At 44.4% G+C, this 18,546-nt stretch overlaps 1 protein-coding gene and 1 long non-coding RNA gene across 8 annotated transcripts in view; one reads left to right on the top strand and one right to left on the bottom strand.

Annotated features, from left to right (window-relative positions):
- The window catches only part of COLEC12 (collectin subfamily member 12), a 183,087-nt gene extending 174,037 nt beyond the window's left edge, over nt 1–9,050 (top strand). For all 5 annotated transcript variants that reach the window (XM_055559430.1, XM_055559431.1, XM_055559432.1 and 2 more), the window contains 2 exons: nt 5,887–6,032; nt 7,605–9,050. In XM_055559430.1, coding sequence (XP_055415405.1) covers nt 5,887–6,032; nt 7,605–7,624 — 166 coding nt within the window. In that variant the 3' untranslated portion in view covers nt 7,625–9,050. The remainder of the gene's footprint in view (nt 1–5,886; nt 6,033–7,604) is intronic.
- LOC129636157 (uncharacterized) overlaps nt 1–18,546 on the bottom strand; it is a 39,438-nt gene that overhangs the window by 2,647 nt on the left and 18,245 nt on the right. For all 3 annotated transcript variants that reach the window (XR_008706695.1, XR_008706696.1, XR_008706694.1), the window contains 2 exons: nt 3,832–3,996; nt 3,279–3,329 (listed from right to left, as the gene is read on the bottom strand). This is a non-coding gene — a long non-coding RNA (uncharacterized LOC129636157). The remainder of the gene's footprint in view (nt 1–3,278; nt 3,330–3,831; nt 3,997–18,546) is intronic.

The following is an 18,546-nucleotide window of genomic DNA, read 5'->3' as shown; positions in this document are numbered from 1 at the left end:
AATAAATTAGGCAGACATAGTATGAGGCCTCAATAGCCAAAGGCTAATTGAACTTGCCACGTAACAAGAAACCACAAACAAGAAAAAGAGCCAGTGCGACAAGGGAAGGGAGTGTCTGCCCTGGAGTTCACCAGGTCTGGGTTCCAGGCCTTCAACCAGCACTCAGCAGCTACGTGACCCTGTGTTAGTTACCCAGCCAGGTGAACCTCCATGCCCTCATCTAGAAGTGAAGATTACAGAAGCACCGACATCCGTATTGTAAACATTATGTGAGATGATACATATCAAGCACCAATGACAGAGAGCCCACGGGAAGTGCTCGAGAAATGCTATCTGCTAGTATTTGTACTATTACTCCTATTACTTGTCTAAGGCAGAACGCCAAAGAATTGATGCCTTGGAACTGTGGTGCTGGGGAAAACTCCTGAAAGTCCCTTGGACAGCAAGGCAATCAAACCAGTCAATCCTAAAGGAAATAAGCCCTGAATTCTCGTTGGAAGGACTGATGCTGAAGCTGAAGCTCCAGTATTTTGGTCATCTAATGCAAACAGTCGACTCACTGGAAAAGTCCCTGATACTGGGAAAGATTGAGGGCAGAAGAAGAGGGCGTCAGAGGATGAGCTGGATGGGTGTCATCACCAAAGCAATGGACATGAATTTGGGCAAACTTCGGGAGATAGTGAAGGACAGGGAGGCCTGGCGTGCTGCAGACCATGGGGTCACAGAGAGTCGGACACAACTGGGACTGAACAACAACAACTCCTGTTGTCATTGCCATCATCATTTCCATGTTGTTCAGTTGCTAAGTTGTGACCCTATAGACTGTAGCTCGCCAGGCTTCTCTGTCCATGGGATTTTCCAGCACAGGGTACCCAACACAGCTACCTCCCCATGTACTCAGACTCACCTGCACCCTCCTCCTCTTTGCTTCTGTGGCCTCCATGCCCGGTCCATCGCTTCCCTTTCCCCTGCCATACACAGTGGTTTGGACCTGGCCCCTCCCCATGCCTCGCCCAGGTTACAGAAGAAATCAGTCTCCCTACTTTGCTCTTACCTTTTCTCCCCTTCTGAAATTGTTTCAGGCTGTTGGGGGTACTATTAAGGAGGAAATAGAAAAGGGATGAAAGGCTCTCTCCTCTGTCTTTTGCCCCTACTTGAATTTTTATACTGAGAGCTGGTTGAGGAAGATGGTGCTGGAGTAATCAGACAAAAAGCAACAGTGACATGGATTGGATGCTGAAAGTTTAAGGTACACGTGGACTTGAACAAAGGTTTATTTCCAGCAAAACATACAATCTGACTCGCTGACTATGAATACTGGGGCAAGAGAAGCAATCGGTGATGTCTCCGGATGGTGCCTAGGAGCAGGTTTCCAAGTGCTTTGGGTCCACCCACCAATGCACTTCCAAGAAAAAGACTGGAGAGCTGACCAGTGTTGCCAAGATTTTATTTGCCAACTAAGGACATGGGTTTTAAAAATCACCTATTGGGACTTCCCCAGCGGTTCAGTGGTCAAGACTGCCAGTACAGGGGGCATGGATTTAATCCCTGGTTGGGGAGCTAAGCTCCCACATGCCACAGAGTGCAGCCAAAAAGACAAAAATCGCCTATCAACAAATCTCAGCACAAAACAACAAAAACAAAACAAAAAAAGACAGTTGGCCATCACCCATACATACACACAGAGTTGTCCTCATTTTTCTCTTTTCACAACAGACCTGTGAGGACTTCATTCTTGACCAGCTGGTACCAGTCCCCTGGCTGGACACTGGGATCCACTGGCCCACGGTCTCATGATAACATTCAGTGAACTATCCTGGAGTATCCACCATGCCCCAGCCCCTGTGCCAGCTTGGAAAATCTTTTCTAGAGTTTTGGGCACAGTATGAGTGAGAGATACTGTTCCACTCATGTAAAAATAGTCTGATTTGCAGGACCCTGTCACAATCAAGAAGACAGACACCTTGACCCTAAATGTGCATATGGTGAAGAGAAGGGCTTCAAATGAGCTTTCAGTGCTCCCTTCTCAGTAATTAATAGAACCAAGTAGACAGAAAAACCAAGAGGAACATAGCAGACACTATCAACTAACTTCCCTGGTGGCTCAGTTGGTACAGAATCGCCTGCAATACCGGAGACCACCTGTAATCAGGGGACTCGGGTTTGATCCTTGGGTTCGATCCCTGGGTCGGGAAGATCCCCTGGCAAAGGAAATGGCAACCCACTCCATTTCTTGCCTGAGAAATCCTGTGGACCAAAGGAGCCTGTCAGGTTACAGTCTATGGGGTTGCAAGAGTCGGACACAACTTAGGGACTAAACCAACCAACCAGTCAACTAACTTGACTTTATTGATATTTATGGAACCTTTCACCCAACAACCACAAATACACATTCTTTTCAGGTGCATATGGTACATTCACCAGGATCATCAAACAAGTGCTGGGTCATCAAACAAGTCTCCAAAAATTAAAAGCTCTGGAAGGGAAACTTTGGCTTCATCTTATGCCATAATCACTCACTCTTCATGCTTCATGCGACTCTGGCTTTGGCCACTAGAGAGAAACCTCTATAGTGGGAGAAAATTCAATAGCAAAGAAATGCTTCTCTCTCCTAAGATTTTCCTGTTTTGAGGCCAGGCTCTTACCAGAAGAATTTTCTCAGCCATGAAGCCTCTGTCAATCTTGCGGTTGATGAGAAAGTACTAAGTTGTGTGGTTGGGAGGGGCTGATTGCCAAGCTTAAAAGTTTGTGCTCTATCTCCATGAGGATAAACCCAGAACAGGGAGGGTGGGGGTGGGGAAGGGGTGCTTCACAGCCACCAGCTGAGATGCTTCATGATTCCAGCTCCTGGAAGAGTGAGTCTAGGTGCTTCCATGGCCCGGTGTACTCAGAATACACTGTCTTAGTACATAACGCATGTTGCTATCCAACCACTTCTGCAACTTGTGTATTAAAATATGGGATTCAAGAATTCGGCACCCAGGCTTCAGCCATTTCTCTTTCCAGAATCTATCTGTGGAGCGAGGTTTAGGCACTATTTAAGCTGAAATTCTTCTCCAGAACATATATATTCTGTTTCTCTGACATGCTCTGCGCTGTTATAAGCATGCAGACTGGAAGGATTGACCACAAATCACTCTGTGTGATTTTAGCTTTTCCAAAGAGATGCTGGGAGACCATGTACAAGACAAACTACCCCTGCAGCCTGGCTTCAAGCTACTCCATCTCCCACCCCTGCTGGTCTCACCTGGGTCACTCCACTCACAGCCACGTCCTACCTTTAGTCCTGAAGGATTACTTCAAACACCACACTGAAGAATTTCCATGACCTGGAAAAAAACAAATGGAGAACGGTGATAAAAATGATCTTCCATTATCAATTTGTTCTCTTTTGTCTCATCTATCCATCCCTTTTTTTTTTTTTGGCCATGCCACGCCAGTTGTGGGATCTTAGTTCCCCAACCAGGGATCAAACCCATGCTCATAGCAATGAAAACAGAGTCTTAATCACTGAATTGCCAGAGAACTCCATGTAAGCCCCTTTTACCTACTGAAAAGGGCAAGGAAATGCAAGGGGAAAATACTAAACAGATCGTCTATCAGAATTCCTATTTATGCAATTTTCCAATTAACTGTGAGATAAAAAATATCAAATGTCCCATCATTAATGCATCCAGAATCACAGTCTCAAATTTGGTAAGCAACATTGGAAGGGAACACTGCAGAAATGAAGCAAGTATACATCACCACCACCAGACTGCCTGGGCACCGTGGCCATTTCTAGGAAGGTCTGTCACGGTCTAAGAGAGAAACACACCAAAAAAAGCTTACATCAAAGTTTCCTTCCAACTTCACCTTTTCTTGGCATCACAGTCTGAGATTTGTAACTGCTTTGTTTCTTGCATAGGATGTAAGTTCTACAAGGACTGGCAGTCTGTTCTCTACAGCGCTCGTGTTGCCATCAGCTAGCTTTAGCCCTTGCGTGCAGTATACACTCTGTGGAATGAATGAGCAAATGAATGACTGTTTCCACCTAAGTATCATCCCATTTATACTCTCATTGCTTGATGGTTTCCTCTAAAATATCTTTTCATCTCTGAGATCATTAAAAAAAAAATTTGTTTAGTCATTTATTTGGCTGTGCCAGGTCTTAGTTGTGTCCTGAGGGATCTTTTGGTGTGGTACACACACAGACTCGCTGGTTGTGGTGCACGGAGTCTCTAGCTGTGGCGTGTGGGCTCAGTAGTTGTGGCAGGCAGACTTAGTTGCTCTGCAGCATGTGGGATCTTTGTTTAATGACTAGGGATTGAACCCACATCCTCTGCATTGCAGGGCAGATTCTTAGCCACTGGATCACCAAAGAAGTCCCTCACTTTTCATTTTCTTAAAAAAAAAAAAAAATCCCTAAATATACAGTTGGTGCAGGGGAGTCAATTCTACCTCATTTTCCCATCCTTTGACTGTAAATTTCGACTCCCCTTTTCCCACTGCCCTGATTTTTGCTGGTCTTGTTGTCAAAAGATGGAGGCAATTTGGTCTTTATCCCTGGGTGACCCTGGTAAGAACCTGGCTTCAGAATAGGAAAATCTTAGTAGTGAGACGTGTTTCTTTACTGTAGAACTTTCTTTGGCCTTCAGAGTCTGTACAGTGGAAGATTTCTCTCTAGTGGCCAAAGCCACTGCCACTCTGATAGAAACATGAAGCATGGACCAGAGTGAGTGATTACGGAGTCAGATGCTGCTGCTTGGCAAATGAGTCATCGTTTACGGGAAGCACCTCCTGCTGCAGATGTTCTTTTCGGACCCTCCGCACGAGGCAAACTTGTCCTCTCAGGAGGTGACCACAGGCTTCTGTTCAAGGACCTGGCTCTTAAAGAAAATGTAGCCTTTCAAGTTTTGACTCTTGGAAGCACATCTAATTGATCGCTTAGAAAGAGAGGCAGGAACAGCGAACCCTGAAGAGGGGGTGCTGGGAGCAGCAGCAGACAAATTAACAAGTCCCAAGTTGAGCTCATCTTAAAGACAACTTGTTTTGAAGAATCTCTCTCCCAAAAAAGGCAGTGAAATGTATGAGTCATTTTCAAAAAGTAAGATTAAATTACTATTTCTTTCTGAAGCAATTAGCTATCTACAGCTTAGCCAGAAAACCATAACCAAGTGTTTATAGGGTCTTTTAAGTGTATATCAACGTTCTCTCCATTTTAAATATAGTAGTGTGTATATTACCTTCCCAAAGTCCCTAACTTCCCTTCCCCCCCAGCAGCCATAAAGTTCATTTTCTGAGTCTGTCGATACAAGAATATGTATGGCTGAGTCCCTTCACTGTTCACTTGAAACCACCACAACGTTATTAATGGGCTATACTCCAATACAAAATAAAAGGTTTAAAGTTAAAAAAGGGGGGAAGGGTGTCTCTCTCTCTGCCTGACTCTGACTTGTTAGAGACAAGATATCAGAATGTACAAAGATTCCCTCTGGGTTCTCATAAGTGTGTGCGTGTTTGTGTGTGGGTGTATCATCCTCAGAATGTATATATTCACACTCAAGCCCAGAAGTCAGCATTCCAGTACACATTAGAAAGCTGTCATTCATTGAGCTGTGTTGAAGACAGATTTACTTCCTCAGCAATGTGATGAGGCAGCTCCGTGAGCTGCCTCTACTGTGGCCAAGATAACAAGTCTGCAGGGAGAGGCTGCATCACACGCTCCTCTGCGAAACAGCTGCTTCTTATTCAGAATCAGTGTGTGCAGCTTTTTAAACAGCACGTTTTCATTCTGGGACGCATGACAGGCCTTGGTTTTGTTTTTTACATTTCTCTGCTGCTCTTGGGTCAAGCAAACGTCTGCGTGACTTTGCAAATAACACTTGATTTCTGTTTTCTTAAAAGAAATTGGAAAGCTGGACAGCCAGATAACTGGGGTCATGGCCACGGGCCTGGAGAAGATTGCGCTGGACTGATTAATTTTGGGCAGTGGAACGATTTCCAATGTGAAGACATGAATCACTTCATCTGCGAGAAAGACAGGGAGAGAGGTAAGCAGTGGAAGGGATTTAAGAGAGCACAGCAGAGCTTATATCTTATTAAAGGGCAAGAGGTGAGGAGTATAAGGGCTCTGAAAGTAGGTTCTGCAACTGGATTCCAGTCCTGATTCTGCCACTTAGTATCTCGGCAAGCTATTAACTCAGGGAAATAATAATAGTAATCCTCTTAATGGGGTTTTTGTGAGGACTTAAGTAAGTTAATACATGTGCCTAATGTAGAGGAAGTACTCAGTAAATTTTAGACTAATGGGTGGGCCTAGGTCATTACCTTATAATATTGTCAGTCAGTTGTTCTTTATCATATGGCACCAATGTCATATGTCTTTTCATATAACAAACTATCAGAGAAATTGGGAAAACAATACCACTTGCAATTGCATCAAAAAGATTAAATACCTAGGAATAAATTTAACCAAGGAGGTGAAAGACCTATACACTGGAAACTATAAGACATTGATGAAAGGTATTGAAGAAGGCCCAAATAAATGGAAACATATTCTGTGCTCACAGATTGGAAGAGTATTGTTAAAATGTCCATTCTACCCAAAGAAATCTACAGTCTACAAATTCAGTGGAATCTCTATAAGAACTCCAGTGTCATTTTCCACAGAAATAGAGAAAACAATCCTAAAATTTGTATGGAACCACAAAAGACCCTAAATAGCCAAAGTAATCTTGAGAAAGAAGAAGAACAAAGCTGGACACACTCCCTGATTTCAAAATATATTGCAGAGCTACAGTAATCAGAACAGTGTGGTAGTGACATAAAAATACACATATCTCTATCAGTGAAAGAGAAGAGAGAGCCCAGAAATAAACCCATGCACATATGGTCAATTAATTTATGACAAAGGAGCCAAGAATATACAATAGGGAAAGGACAGTCTCCTTGATAAATGCTGCTGCGAAAACTGGACAGCCACATGCCAAAGAGTGAAACCAGACCACTCTCTTAACCTTACACAAAATAAGCTCAAAATGGATGAATGACTCAAATATAAGATTTGAAACCATTAAATTTCCAGAAGAAAGCATAGGCAATAATCACCTTGACAGTTATCTTGGCAATGATTTTTTGGATCTGAAAACAAAGGAAAAACAAGTGTAACTACATCAAGGGGCCCCGATGGCTCAGTGGGTAAAGAATCTGCCCACAATGCAGGAGACACAGGAGACACTGGTTTGATCCCTGGGTCAGGAAAATCCCCTGGAGAAGGAAATGGCAACCCACTCCAGTATTCTTGCCTGGAGAATCCTTTGGACAGAGGAGTCTGGTGGGCCACAGTCCATAGGGTTGCCAAGAGTCAGACACGACTGAGCACAATAGCACTACTACATTTGGGATTTGAGTTGAGACTAGGACACCCCAGAATAGGCTCCTTTGAGTGAATTTTACCTTTTATTGAATCTGAATAAGAACTTCGAGGCATATATTTGAAAAAATAATTACTGAATGATGTATTTGGAATGTTTTCTTTAAAAACATACACTCCTTTTTCTGAATTGTCCATTAACTTTGTTCTTTAAGGGGAACTAACACCCATTCTTTTTCCTCTCTTTTAGAATTAGCAATTACATTATAATGGACCGTGATATCATAATAGGAACAAACTGTCGACAGTTCTCGAAGGCAAAGATACTTCTTTCTGATTGCATCACCTTCTCATTAAATTGAAGGGGAAAGCACTGAAGACCAATTACTGAAAACATTGAAAGCCGGTGTTCTCTACCATCTGCCTTGCTCAAGGACAAAGTTTGGAACAAAAGTGTTCCCCTAGTGTGATATATGGATTGTCAGTAAGCAAATGGACTGAATCACATAGATTCTTCTCAGCCAATAACCATACAGTTATGCAAATCATATCTTCCAGAGTATGGAATGCTCCAATCAGAAAAAAGATTATCATTGGTTGTTGAGCTTTAGGAAGAACTGAAAACATACACCGTGTAAACAGTACCTTACATTTCTATTGATAAAATCCCAAATGTAGGAAAAATATGCAGACATACAGATATATAGGCCAACTCTTAGTAACAATATGAAATATACTTAAAGAGCTTTTAAAACTTTGTATTTTTGTACAAAATATTTGCCTTTTTACAATTTTTTTCTTTTTATTTTTGTCATTTTACCGATATAGTACATGAAGCCAAAGAAAAGAATAATGGTACTAATAAAAACTCATAGGGTTTCTTGTCAGATTTAATTCTACACAGTGGCAAAGAAATTTTTTCAGTTGTGGTTTAAAAAAATAATTAAATATGTGTGTATGTATATTTTAATGTATCATTTCCTCAGAGAAGTCAATCACTTGAAATGTCTAGAAATGGCCCTGCAGATTTTGCCAGTGGAGGTCAAGCCTGAACATGTACGTGGCTCAGTCAAGTGGGCTATGCCTCCAGCCCATCACCAGCCAACACCCTTGCTGCGTGTCTGCCAGGCTCAGAGGAATGGTCAACTCAGGATGTGCTTTTGCTTCATTTTGGCGGAGTCGGGGGTGGTGGAGAGGTATCTGTTGGAAAGGGTGGACAGAGCACCTGTATCTGGCTATTTATAGAAGGTCCTGTTTTGTGGCTGAGACATGAATACACTTGGTTTCAGGCCCATACCAGGGCAGATATTAAATGTCAGGAAAGTATGACATCACATCTGCCAGAGGCAGAGATGCTAAGATGGGGACAGCTCTATGCTACCTGGAAATCTTATGTTTTCTAAAGTCAGATTCCAAAAACACAGAATTCCAATGCACATGCATGATGAAATGCAAGAATACAACCTTGGCCACTGTGTTGAACCTTTTGTCGGAGCCCATCTCCCTTCTACTCTTTAACTTGCCATGGAGAAGTCTAACATGCAATGTGCTGAAATCAGGCTTAAATGTAACTGATGCTCAAAGGTAAGATTTCCACCCACCAGATTCCCTTCCCAGGACCTCCCCAGCCATGCTGCTACCTACCCCACATACAATGGTAAAAGAATAAAGACAGAGTTTGACTTTCACGCCTGCAGCCGTGTGGACTGTGTTGTCTCGCCCTGGTCACCGTTTATGCTGTCTTTGCAGCCCAGGAGTGGCCATCTCCTCAGCACCTGGATGCCCTACTATCCTGTCCATGGGGTCTGGTCAGACTGGCAGGACCTGCCATTATCTGGGCCCTGGACCCTGGTACCTCTTCAGGCTCAAGACCTTTTACAGACTAAACTCTGTCGTCTTTTTCATCCTCTTCTGGTTTCTTAGGTGTCAGTTAAGATAATGTTCAGATGCAACTTGAACTTAAACATCTGATGCCATCATCAGAAGAGAATGTTGCTAATTCCCACAGGTGAAGGTGTTCCTCTCCTGGCCCTTATACCTTACCCAGGGTTTATCATTCTCTCAGGTTTCAATCAGATGCTCTCATGTCATCCTCCCAACAGCCCTAAGAAGTGGGGCTTCCTACTTACTCTTCCCATTTTATAGAGGGAGGCACTCAGGGAGGTGACATCATTTCCTGGGTCATATCATCACCAAGGAGTGAGGCAGGATTCAGACTTGAACTTTGAAAATGTTCTAGGAGACTTCCTTGGTGGTCCAGTGGTTAAGATTCTGCACTTTCAGTGCAGAGGGGGAAGGGTTCAATCCCTAATCAGGGAACTAAGATCCCACATGCCACTCATGGTGTTACATAGATAAGTAACATTTTTTTTAATGTTCAAAATTTTTTAAAATGTTCCTTCTTTCAGAAGCAAGGTCCTTTTTAATAACAGAGTAAAATCAGATGAAAATCACACATTACCAGATGCCTCATGTACTGCTCTAGATATTTAGCTATTTATATACCAGGTTTCTATTTCTGGGCTCCAAAATCACTACAGATGGTGACTGCAGCCATGAAATTAAAAGATGCTTACTCCTTGGAAGGAAAGTTATGACCAACCTAGATAACATATTGAAAAGCAAAGACATTACTTTGCCAACAAAGGTCCGTCTTGTCAAGGCTATGGTTTTTCCTGTGGTCATGTATGGATGTGAGAGTTGGACTGTGAAAAAGGCTAAGTGCTGAAGAATTGATGCTTTTGAACTGTGGTGTTGGAGAAGACTCTTGAGAGTCCCTTGGACTGCAAGGAGATCCAACCAGTCCATTCTGAAGGAGATCAGCCCTGGGATTTCTTTGGAAGGAATGATGCTAAAGCTGAAACTCCAGTACTTTGGCCACCTCATGCGAAGAGTTGACTCATTGGAAAAGACTCTGATGCTGGGAGGGATTGGAGGCAAGAGGAGAAGGGGACGACAGAGGATGAGATGGCTGGATGGCATCACTGACTCGATGGACCTGAGTCTGAGTGAACTCCAGGAGTTGGTGACGGACAGGGAGGCCTGGCGTGCTGTGATTCATGGGGTCGCAAAGAGTCGGACACGACTGAGCGACTGATCTGATCTGATTCACCTACTCACCACTGATGCTCTTCTGGGACGAGAGTTTTGGTAAAATGTCGTGAGGTTTTCAGGTTATGAGTTGCTATGAGAAGATGGTGGAGAAGGCAATGGCACCCCACTCCAGTACTCTTGCCTGGAAAATCCCATGGATGATGAGCCTAGTAGGCTGCAGTCCAGGGGGTCGCTAAGAGTCAGACACGACTGAGCGACTTCACTTTCACTTTTCACTTTCATGCATTGAAGAAGGAAATGGCAACCCACTCCAGTGTTCTTGCCTGGAGAATCCCAGGGACGGGGGAGCCTGGTGGGCTGCCGTCTATGGGGTCACACAGAGTCGGACACGACTGAAGTGACTTAGCAGCAGCAGGAGAAGATGGAAACTTTTTATTTTTGTCCCCATCCCTCAGCATGTGGGCTCTTACTTCCCCAACTAGGGATCGAACCCCTGCCCCCTGCAATGGCAGTTCAGTCATAACCACTGGAACTCCAGAGAAGTCCCTGTTTTTCTTTTTAAATGGCTCTTGAAGAATGATTGCACAACCAGAAAGAACAAAACCCTTTCTTTTCCTCTTCTGCAATCAGTGTTCACCTTTGGTCAACTCTTCCCATATCCATCCAAGTTTAGCACTTAAGAGTTTAAAGCAGACAACAAATACTACAACCTGCTCTCATTTTTAAAAAAAACATGCTGAAGGAAGTAGAAAGCTATGTCAGTCATACATCCCGCCATAAATCAGGTAACAATACTAAAGCAAGTGTATTTTGCCTCAAAACCAATTGATCTCTTCTTGAAAAAGTATGTTAACTCATTCATGGCTCAATAATAAGTCTAATAATAATAACAAAAATTAAATATATTTAGCATGTTCACATACATTATCTCTTCTAATCTTGGTGCAAAACCTTTCTCTCTACTTTAGGAATGAGGACGCTGAGGCAAATTTGAAGACTTGCTCATTGCCCACATCCCAGTCATGCAAATCTGATCAGGCTCATCATTCTTATGTTCCCTAAATCTAAGTCCATCCTAACCCTTATCCCCAGCTTAAAATCTTCTGAGTTGCCTGCAGGACATACATGCAGGGGCCCTCAGGACCAGGTCCTCAGCTGTCCCTCCAGCCTCTCCTCTGCTGTACCCTCATGCTCCCTTGCCTTGAGCTGGAACAGCCTTACAAGCCACCTGCAAAGTTCCTCTGTGCTCCTTACTTTTTACTGCGCTCCTTCTTAGAAATCCAAACTCTTACCTGGATTTCCATTCTCTACTTCTTTAAGATTCAGCTCAAGCATCGCTTCTAGCCTGAATCCTTTCCCAGCAAATGCATCTTGAAGCTGAGACTTCCCTTCATGTCAAGTACTACCCACAAGTGCTCCAGGTACTATAAAAGAAAAACCCTTTCATGGCGTTAGACCATCTACAGATCAGCTGAGAGGCCCAAACATCACTGAATTAAGAAGAGAAGGGTGAATGGAGCCAATCAGCCACAAAATCTTAAGAGAACTGAGGAACGGGAGAAGCCAATCAGGAGAAATGAAGGCATTCGTGTTGATGATAGTTGGTTATTATACATCTACTATATTGGAAATATGTGTAATATATCTATTAGGAATGGAAGACTGAGTGAAAAGAATCAACTGGCAAAAGAGATTCATTCTACATACTAACATATGGCCCCAAGTGAGGGAAAAGCTTTCGAAACCTTTTCTGAATAACAGTGTAAGGAAGTATCTCTCTTCTGTTATGCTCAACAGTTTTAGAAGTATAGATGAACTTTGGCCATCTCTTTAAGAGGGAATTTTTCTATACAATAACTTCATTTTCCTGGAAAGCATCCTTTAGTGGCACAGCATCACACTTATTTTATAAATCACAAAGCAGATGTTGTAGAGATTTTGCTCCACCCGTTCATCCTTCTTCTTCTCTTCCTAGATACCCTTGTCAAATAAATAATGCATAGCATGCCCAGGTTACACAGGTAGCCAAGAGTCCAAAGAAAAGCAGGCTTAAGATTTAAGCCTTAAACCAACTTAAATTCTCCAGATGCAGAGCTCCTGGTTTTCACATTTTTCAATGAATGACTTTATGAATGAACTATCTCAGTTCAGCTCTGCCTGCCACAGCCAGGGTGATGGCCCAGGCTCCAGCCTTCCTCCAAGGACTTACAAGCCCTGAGTTTGTAAAACAGGAATCACCCGTGCAACTTGGGCAGGAGTTAGCTGCCAGTGAGGAAGCTCTCGCCAACAGCTCATCCAGAAGGTCATTAAACAGGCTTAACCAAAGGGGCTTGCTTTAGTCCTCTTGGCCAGGGATGGAGAATTGTCCTTTGGCCAGTCTTCCAAGCACTGGTGCCAGAGTTTGCTGTATTCTTTAATCATCGCTTATTGCCATGACCCACTAAATCATGCCTGCAAGCTGCAAGGAATTATAAGATTGTTAAAACCAGTTCCTGTGCCTGAGAGCAGAGGAGCTAGGCCAGGCCTGACACAAACCAGCACGACTGCAGAGTAGCTGTAATAACACCTCATGACTCCTAGGAACTTGGCATGTACTGTCTCCAACCACTGTGCATGGAAACTAACTGAAAATCAGACAGGCTAAATAGTTTCCTAAGAACTGGGATTTGAACCCACAATCACCTAGCTCCCATAGTAACCTTCCTGAGAGTCTGGGCTTTCTATGTTGTATTCTGTTCTTTGCCACAAGAAATCATTCAAATCACCAAGTCTCTCTCACAGAAGCAGGGAGATAACGGATGAATCCTGATTTGAGCTCTTTACATGAAAGTTCTACACCAGGGACTTCCCTGGTGGTCCAGTGGCTAAGACTCCACACTCCCAATGCAGGGTGCCCGGGTTCAATCCCTTGTCGGGGAACTAGATCCCACAGGCCGCAATTAAGAGTTCACATGATGCAACTAAAGTCCCATGTACCGCAGTTAAGACCTGGCACAGCCAAATAGAAAAAAGTACTAGATCAATCGCTTTGTTATCTGAGCAAAGAAGCAAAAGTCCACTTGGCACCCATGCCATGGATGTCCAAAGAGGTCCAGACTGGAGAAACCACCCTAGATTCTAGAGTAACTAGACCTCTCACAGAGTTCTCTGATATAAATTAGTGTCAAATGAAGAGAGGCTCTGGAGCCAAAGAGACCCAGGTTTGACTCCTGCTGTCTACCTCCTTGTTATAAGACATACTCACACAAGTGGCCAACAGCTCTCTCCCCTTGTCTCTTTCTTTCCCACCAGGCCCTCTGTTCATGGACAGAACCAGCATCGGACTTGGGAGGAAAAGGCACACACAGAAGCCTGATGCTGTGGGGAATCCTGCTCACACAGACAGAAAGCAAGAAAGAGTCTCCAGTGGACTTGCTAACGTGTTCTTATAAATCTATAATCCTGCCACCACTCCCCCCAAAATATCCACCATGATGTTCATAGATAGTAAAATGAATGGTTTTTCTCGTGCTTACTCAGCATATACAGCGGTCATATGGGCTGCAGACGCACACTACCCTGCTTTTGATGGTAATAATAATTTGTTTCTAAGTAACTATTTGCTATGCCTCCATTGGGGCTTCCCTGGTAGCTCAGCTGGTAAAGAATCCACCTGCAATGCAGGAGACCCCAGTTGGATTCCTGGGTCAGGAAGATCCCCTGGTGAAGGGATAGGCTACCCACTCCCGTATTCTTGGGCTTCCCTGGTGGCTCAGCTGGTAAAGAATCTGCCTGCAATGTGGGAGATCTGCATTTGATCCCTGGGTTGGGAAGATCCCCTGGAGGAGGACCTGGCGGGCTACAAGAACCCACTCCAGTATTCTTGCCTGGAGAATTCCCACAGAGAGAGGAGCCTGGCGGGCTACAATCCATGGGGTTACAAAGAGTCGGACACAACTGAGCGATTAAGCACATGCCTCCATTCAGACAATACTATTTGAAAACAAGCTGTTTTTACTTGAAAGGTATAGTTTGGGGTCCATTTCATAAAATAGTCAGGATTTCAGGCCCACAAGATGCCACCTAATCGACAGTCTGCAAAGAAATCATTAGAATGTCACATATTTCAACCCCACACCTACCACCTTGGTACACTTGGTGAACTATACCAAGGGGCTTGGATCAACAGGCATGAGGAATAATGACCAGTACCTTCAGACAAACCTTGGCATTCCTCAGATGAAAAAAGGGACTAAAAAAATTACATGATGGCTAGATAGATGGAAAGAAATAAATGAAAAGGGAGGGAGGAACATAGATGCATAGATAGATACATTGATGCATAGAATGGAAGAGAAAAAGGAAGATGGAAGATCAGCTAAGAGAAAGCTGTTACTATTTTTTCTTTCTTTTTTAATCCCAGAGACCATTTGAAAGAGTTCTTTCGGGGGAAAAAGCACTGCCTTAAAGTCCACTGAAGTCCTCCACCTTCCCCCGCCCGCCCTCGAAGACACCTTAGGAGCAGCCAGCTCCACGCCACACACGCTTCTGAGGGAATGAGCAAATCATCTGCCCAGGATCGCCTGTGCTCACTTTTCCACTCTGTGGCTCCAGCATTTGGAAATCCCAGAGCCCAGAATCGCCTTTTCCTGTTTTCGTTTTCCATCGCCTGCACTGTGTATTTCCACAGTCTGCAGTGAGGACTGGCAGCTGGGTCAACTGGCCCTGGCATCGGGGGTTGCTGCTTCCCTCCCGCTCTGGGAACAGTTTTCCTCCCTGTGATTTAGCTCAATGACACACACCCTGAAACAACCACACCTCATGAGACCAGGACCCAGCAAGTTACCCAACACCAGGTGGGGATGAACCTCCCCAGGAGCAGATCTGCCGGGGGCAGGCATTTCCTGCAATCGGAGACCCCCATGGGAAGGCGCTGGGCACCTCTGAATGGCAGGCAAGGCTGATCTTCTCTCTGAACATTTGTGTGAACTCCAGATTCCTGTCCTTTCTGGTCTAGCCTGGTCTGGGCTTCCCAGACAAGGCATGGTGCTAGTGGTAAAGAACCCGCCTGCCAATGCAGGAGACATAAGAGACATGGGTTCGATCCCTGGGTCAGAAAGATCCCCCTGGAGGAGGAAATGACAACCCACTCCAGTATTCTTGCCTGAAGAATCCCATGGACAGAGGAGTCTGGTGGGGTACAATCCATAGGGTCACAAGGAGTTGGACGTGACTGAAGCCACGTAGTACACAGTGGTCTAGCCCCATTGCTATTTTTGAGAAATAATCTTCTACTTAGTGTTACAGATTATATAAGAAAATATCACCTCCCTTAAGAAAATAAGCCAATCCCCAAGCACTTGAAGGATAATGTCCCAGACCACACAGCCTGACATGTCCCTAAGGGTCACATTCTCCTGGGGGTCACCCAGGTCCCTGCTGTCATCACAGCAGGAGGGGGACACTGCTCTGTCAACACCCACACCCAAGCACCCACCTCCCTTTTAGTCTCTAGGTTAGAAGCTCTGAAGAAAGCTTACAGTCAAGGCTAGAGCACAACAAAAGATAATCAGTCACAGACAGCATCCAGATGCTAGACAAGCAGAGCCTGCCAGCCAGGGAAGTTTCACCTGGACTGCTTTCCTCGCTCCAGGGTCCCACCTGACATCACTTTGAAAGCCCTCTGTCAAGAACCTTTTGGGCATCCAGCCCCCTGAAGTGCCCCTCTCTTGCGTCTAGATCTGTGGGTCCACGCTGGGGACACCTGTCTCCGGTTATTCACATGACACAGATCTCAGCCTTCAGACAAGATCCAGTCTCTCCCTTCAGGGTTGGCACAAGAATAACCAAATCCCAAGAATAAAAACCCAAAGCCACTACTGTAAGAGACAGAGGAAGGGACAGGGAGGGAGACAAGCCTTGGTAGAAAGGCTGGAAGGTGAGAAAGGAATGTGATCTCCAAAGGCCAAGTGCTACATGTTAACCCACAGATGTTCCATGAGAGTCCTCAGCACTTCTCAAATGTGAATTAAATTGAGCACCTTTACTGCACAGGCAGTTATTCATTCATTCATTCACCAGAGATTCACATGGTCAATCTCTATGGCTTCCTTACTATGTTCTAGATCTCGTACTAGGTACTAGGAATCTCTTTTTTTTTTTTTAATTTCATGGGATTCTCTATATATTTTTCTGTAACTCATTTTTAATATAACTTTATTTATTTGGAGGCTCTTAATTATGCAAGGAGATCCAATCAGTCCATTCTGAAGGAGATCAGCCCTGGGATTTCTTTGGAAGGAATGATGCTAAAGCTGAAACTCCAGTACTTTGGCCACCTCATGCGAAGAGTTGACTCATTGGAAAAGACTGATGCTGGGAGGGATTGGGGGCAAGAGGAGAAGGGGACGACAGAGGATGAGATGGCTGGATGGCATCACCAACTCGATGGACGTGAGTCTGAGTGAACTCCGGGAGTTGGTGATGGACAGGGAGGCCTGGCGTGCTGCGATTCATGGGGTCACAAAGAGTCGGACATGACTGAGCGACTGATCTGATCTGATCTGAATTATGGGGAGGAACCTGGGGATAAGGGGATAAAGCACATATTTTTTTATCAGGTTATTAGTGCCAAAAGCAAATTTTATGCTAGTTTAATCATGTGGACAAAAGGCCAAGACAATGAAGAGGTCTTCTTCGACAACAACAGGGCATGAAAAGCTGCCAGGTGAGTGAGGCAGTAACTGTGGATGCTTTCACAACACCTGGAGAAAGTGCTAAACCTTAGCTGTGACTTCAAGGTCATTTATTGCTTACTTGTTTACTATCGTTCTGAGTATTTCAGTCTCTTCAAACATGCCACCAAAATTCTAGCAAACGAGAATGGGAGAGAGATATAAGAGTTGAGAATCAGTGAGCCAGGTTGTCAAAATGTCAAAACTAAGAGAAAGTAAAGAAGCTGGGAATAGAGTGAAAGACGAATACGATTTCTGACACCAGCTGCAAAGCCTCTGCTTTGGGCGTTGGGCTTCCCAGCTGGCGCTAGTGGTAAAGAACCTGCCTGCCAAAGCAGGAAACACAAGAGATGTGGGTTTGATCCCTGGGTCAGAAAGACCCTCCAGAGGAGGGCATGGCAAACCACTCCAGTATTCTAGCTTGGAGAATCCCACGGACAGAAGAGCCTGGTGGGCTGCAGTCCACAGGGTCGCAAAGAGTCAGACACGACTAAAGCCATGTAGCACGCACGCACTAGGCAAAAACATCTCCAAGTCCTTCCAGGCCTAAGATTATGTCTCAAGAAGACAGCCCATTTGTTGGAAAATTTGTGTCCCACCACATGACCCCAGGAGAGAGAAAGGAAGGGGTAGAAGGAAAGTAATTTTTCATGGAGCTGAGCCTGAGACCACTGTTAATGTTGTAATTATAGCACGCTTGCTGTTTATTTGGGTCATTTTTTGGGATAAGGTACATGGGATCATTTAAAAACTAAATTTATTTGGTCCCTTTCAAAAACATTCAACTGGCTTACATGTGGAGCAATAAAGTGCGAAAGTGACATAGCATCCAAATTGCAGCCATGTGTGACTTGGCTTTTTTATTTGGGGGGAAAGAAAATGGTTAAGCCTGAAGGATTGTGTTTCTCTCTTGTCACTCTGACTCTGAGTGAATAATGAGTTCCTGCTGGTGACACTCTGGCTTGGGGAGGCGAGCGCAGAGGGGCTTTGGTGCACTTCCAAAGCTGTGTGTGAGCCTTCCCCACAAGACCCTGGTTCTGGGGGAGGCACCGTGGGTGAACCACACTGCACAGAGGCTGGCAGTGCCACGTGTTAATGTACAGACCTTCCCTGAGAGACCCCAGCACTCTCGAATGTGAATTAACTTGAGTTCCTTTACTGCAGAGCTCAGGGCACAGTTATTCATTCATTCAATCATCAAAGATTCATATGGTCAACCTCTGTGGCCAACTTACTACGTTCTAGATCCTGTACTAGGTGCTGGGAATCTTTTTTCTTTTGAAACACTCCAGATCCTCTCTATATTTTCCTATAAGTCATTTGTAAATATAATTTTACTTATTTTTGGCTGTGCTGGGTCTTTGTCACTGCCACTTTTCTCTAGCATGGTGAGCAGGGGGCTACTCTGTAGTTGCAGAGTGCGGG

The sequence above is a fragment of the Bubalus kerabau genome, chromosome 21 (genome assembly GCF_029407905.1).
Source record: "Bubalus kerabau isolate K-KA32 ecotype Philippines breed swamp buffalo chromosome 21, PCC_UOA_SB_1v2, whole genome shotgun sequence".
NCBI classification, from domain to species: domain Eukaryota; kingdom Metazoa; phylum Chordata; class Mammalia; order Artiodactyla; family Bovidae; genus Bubalus; species Bubalus kerabau.
This window is presented reverse-complemented; position numbering and strand designations above follow the sequence as displayed.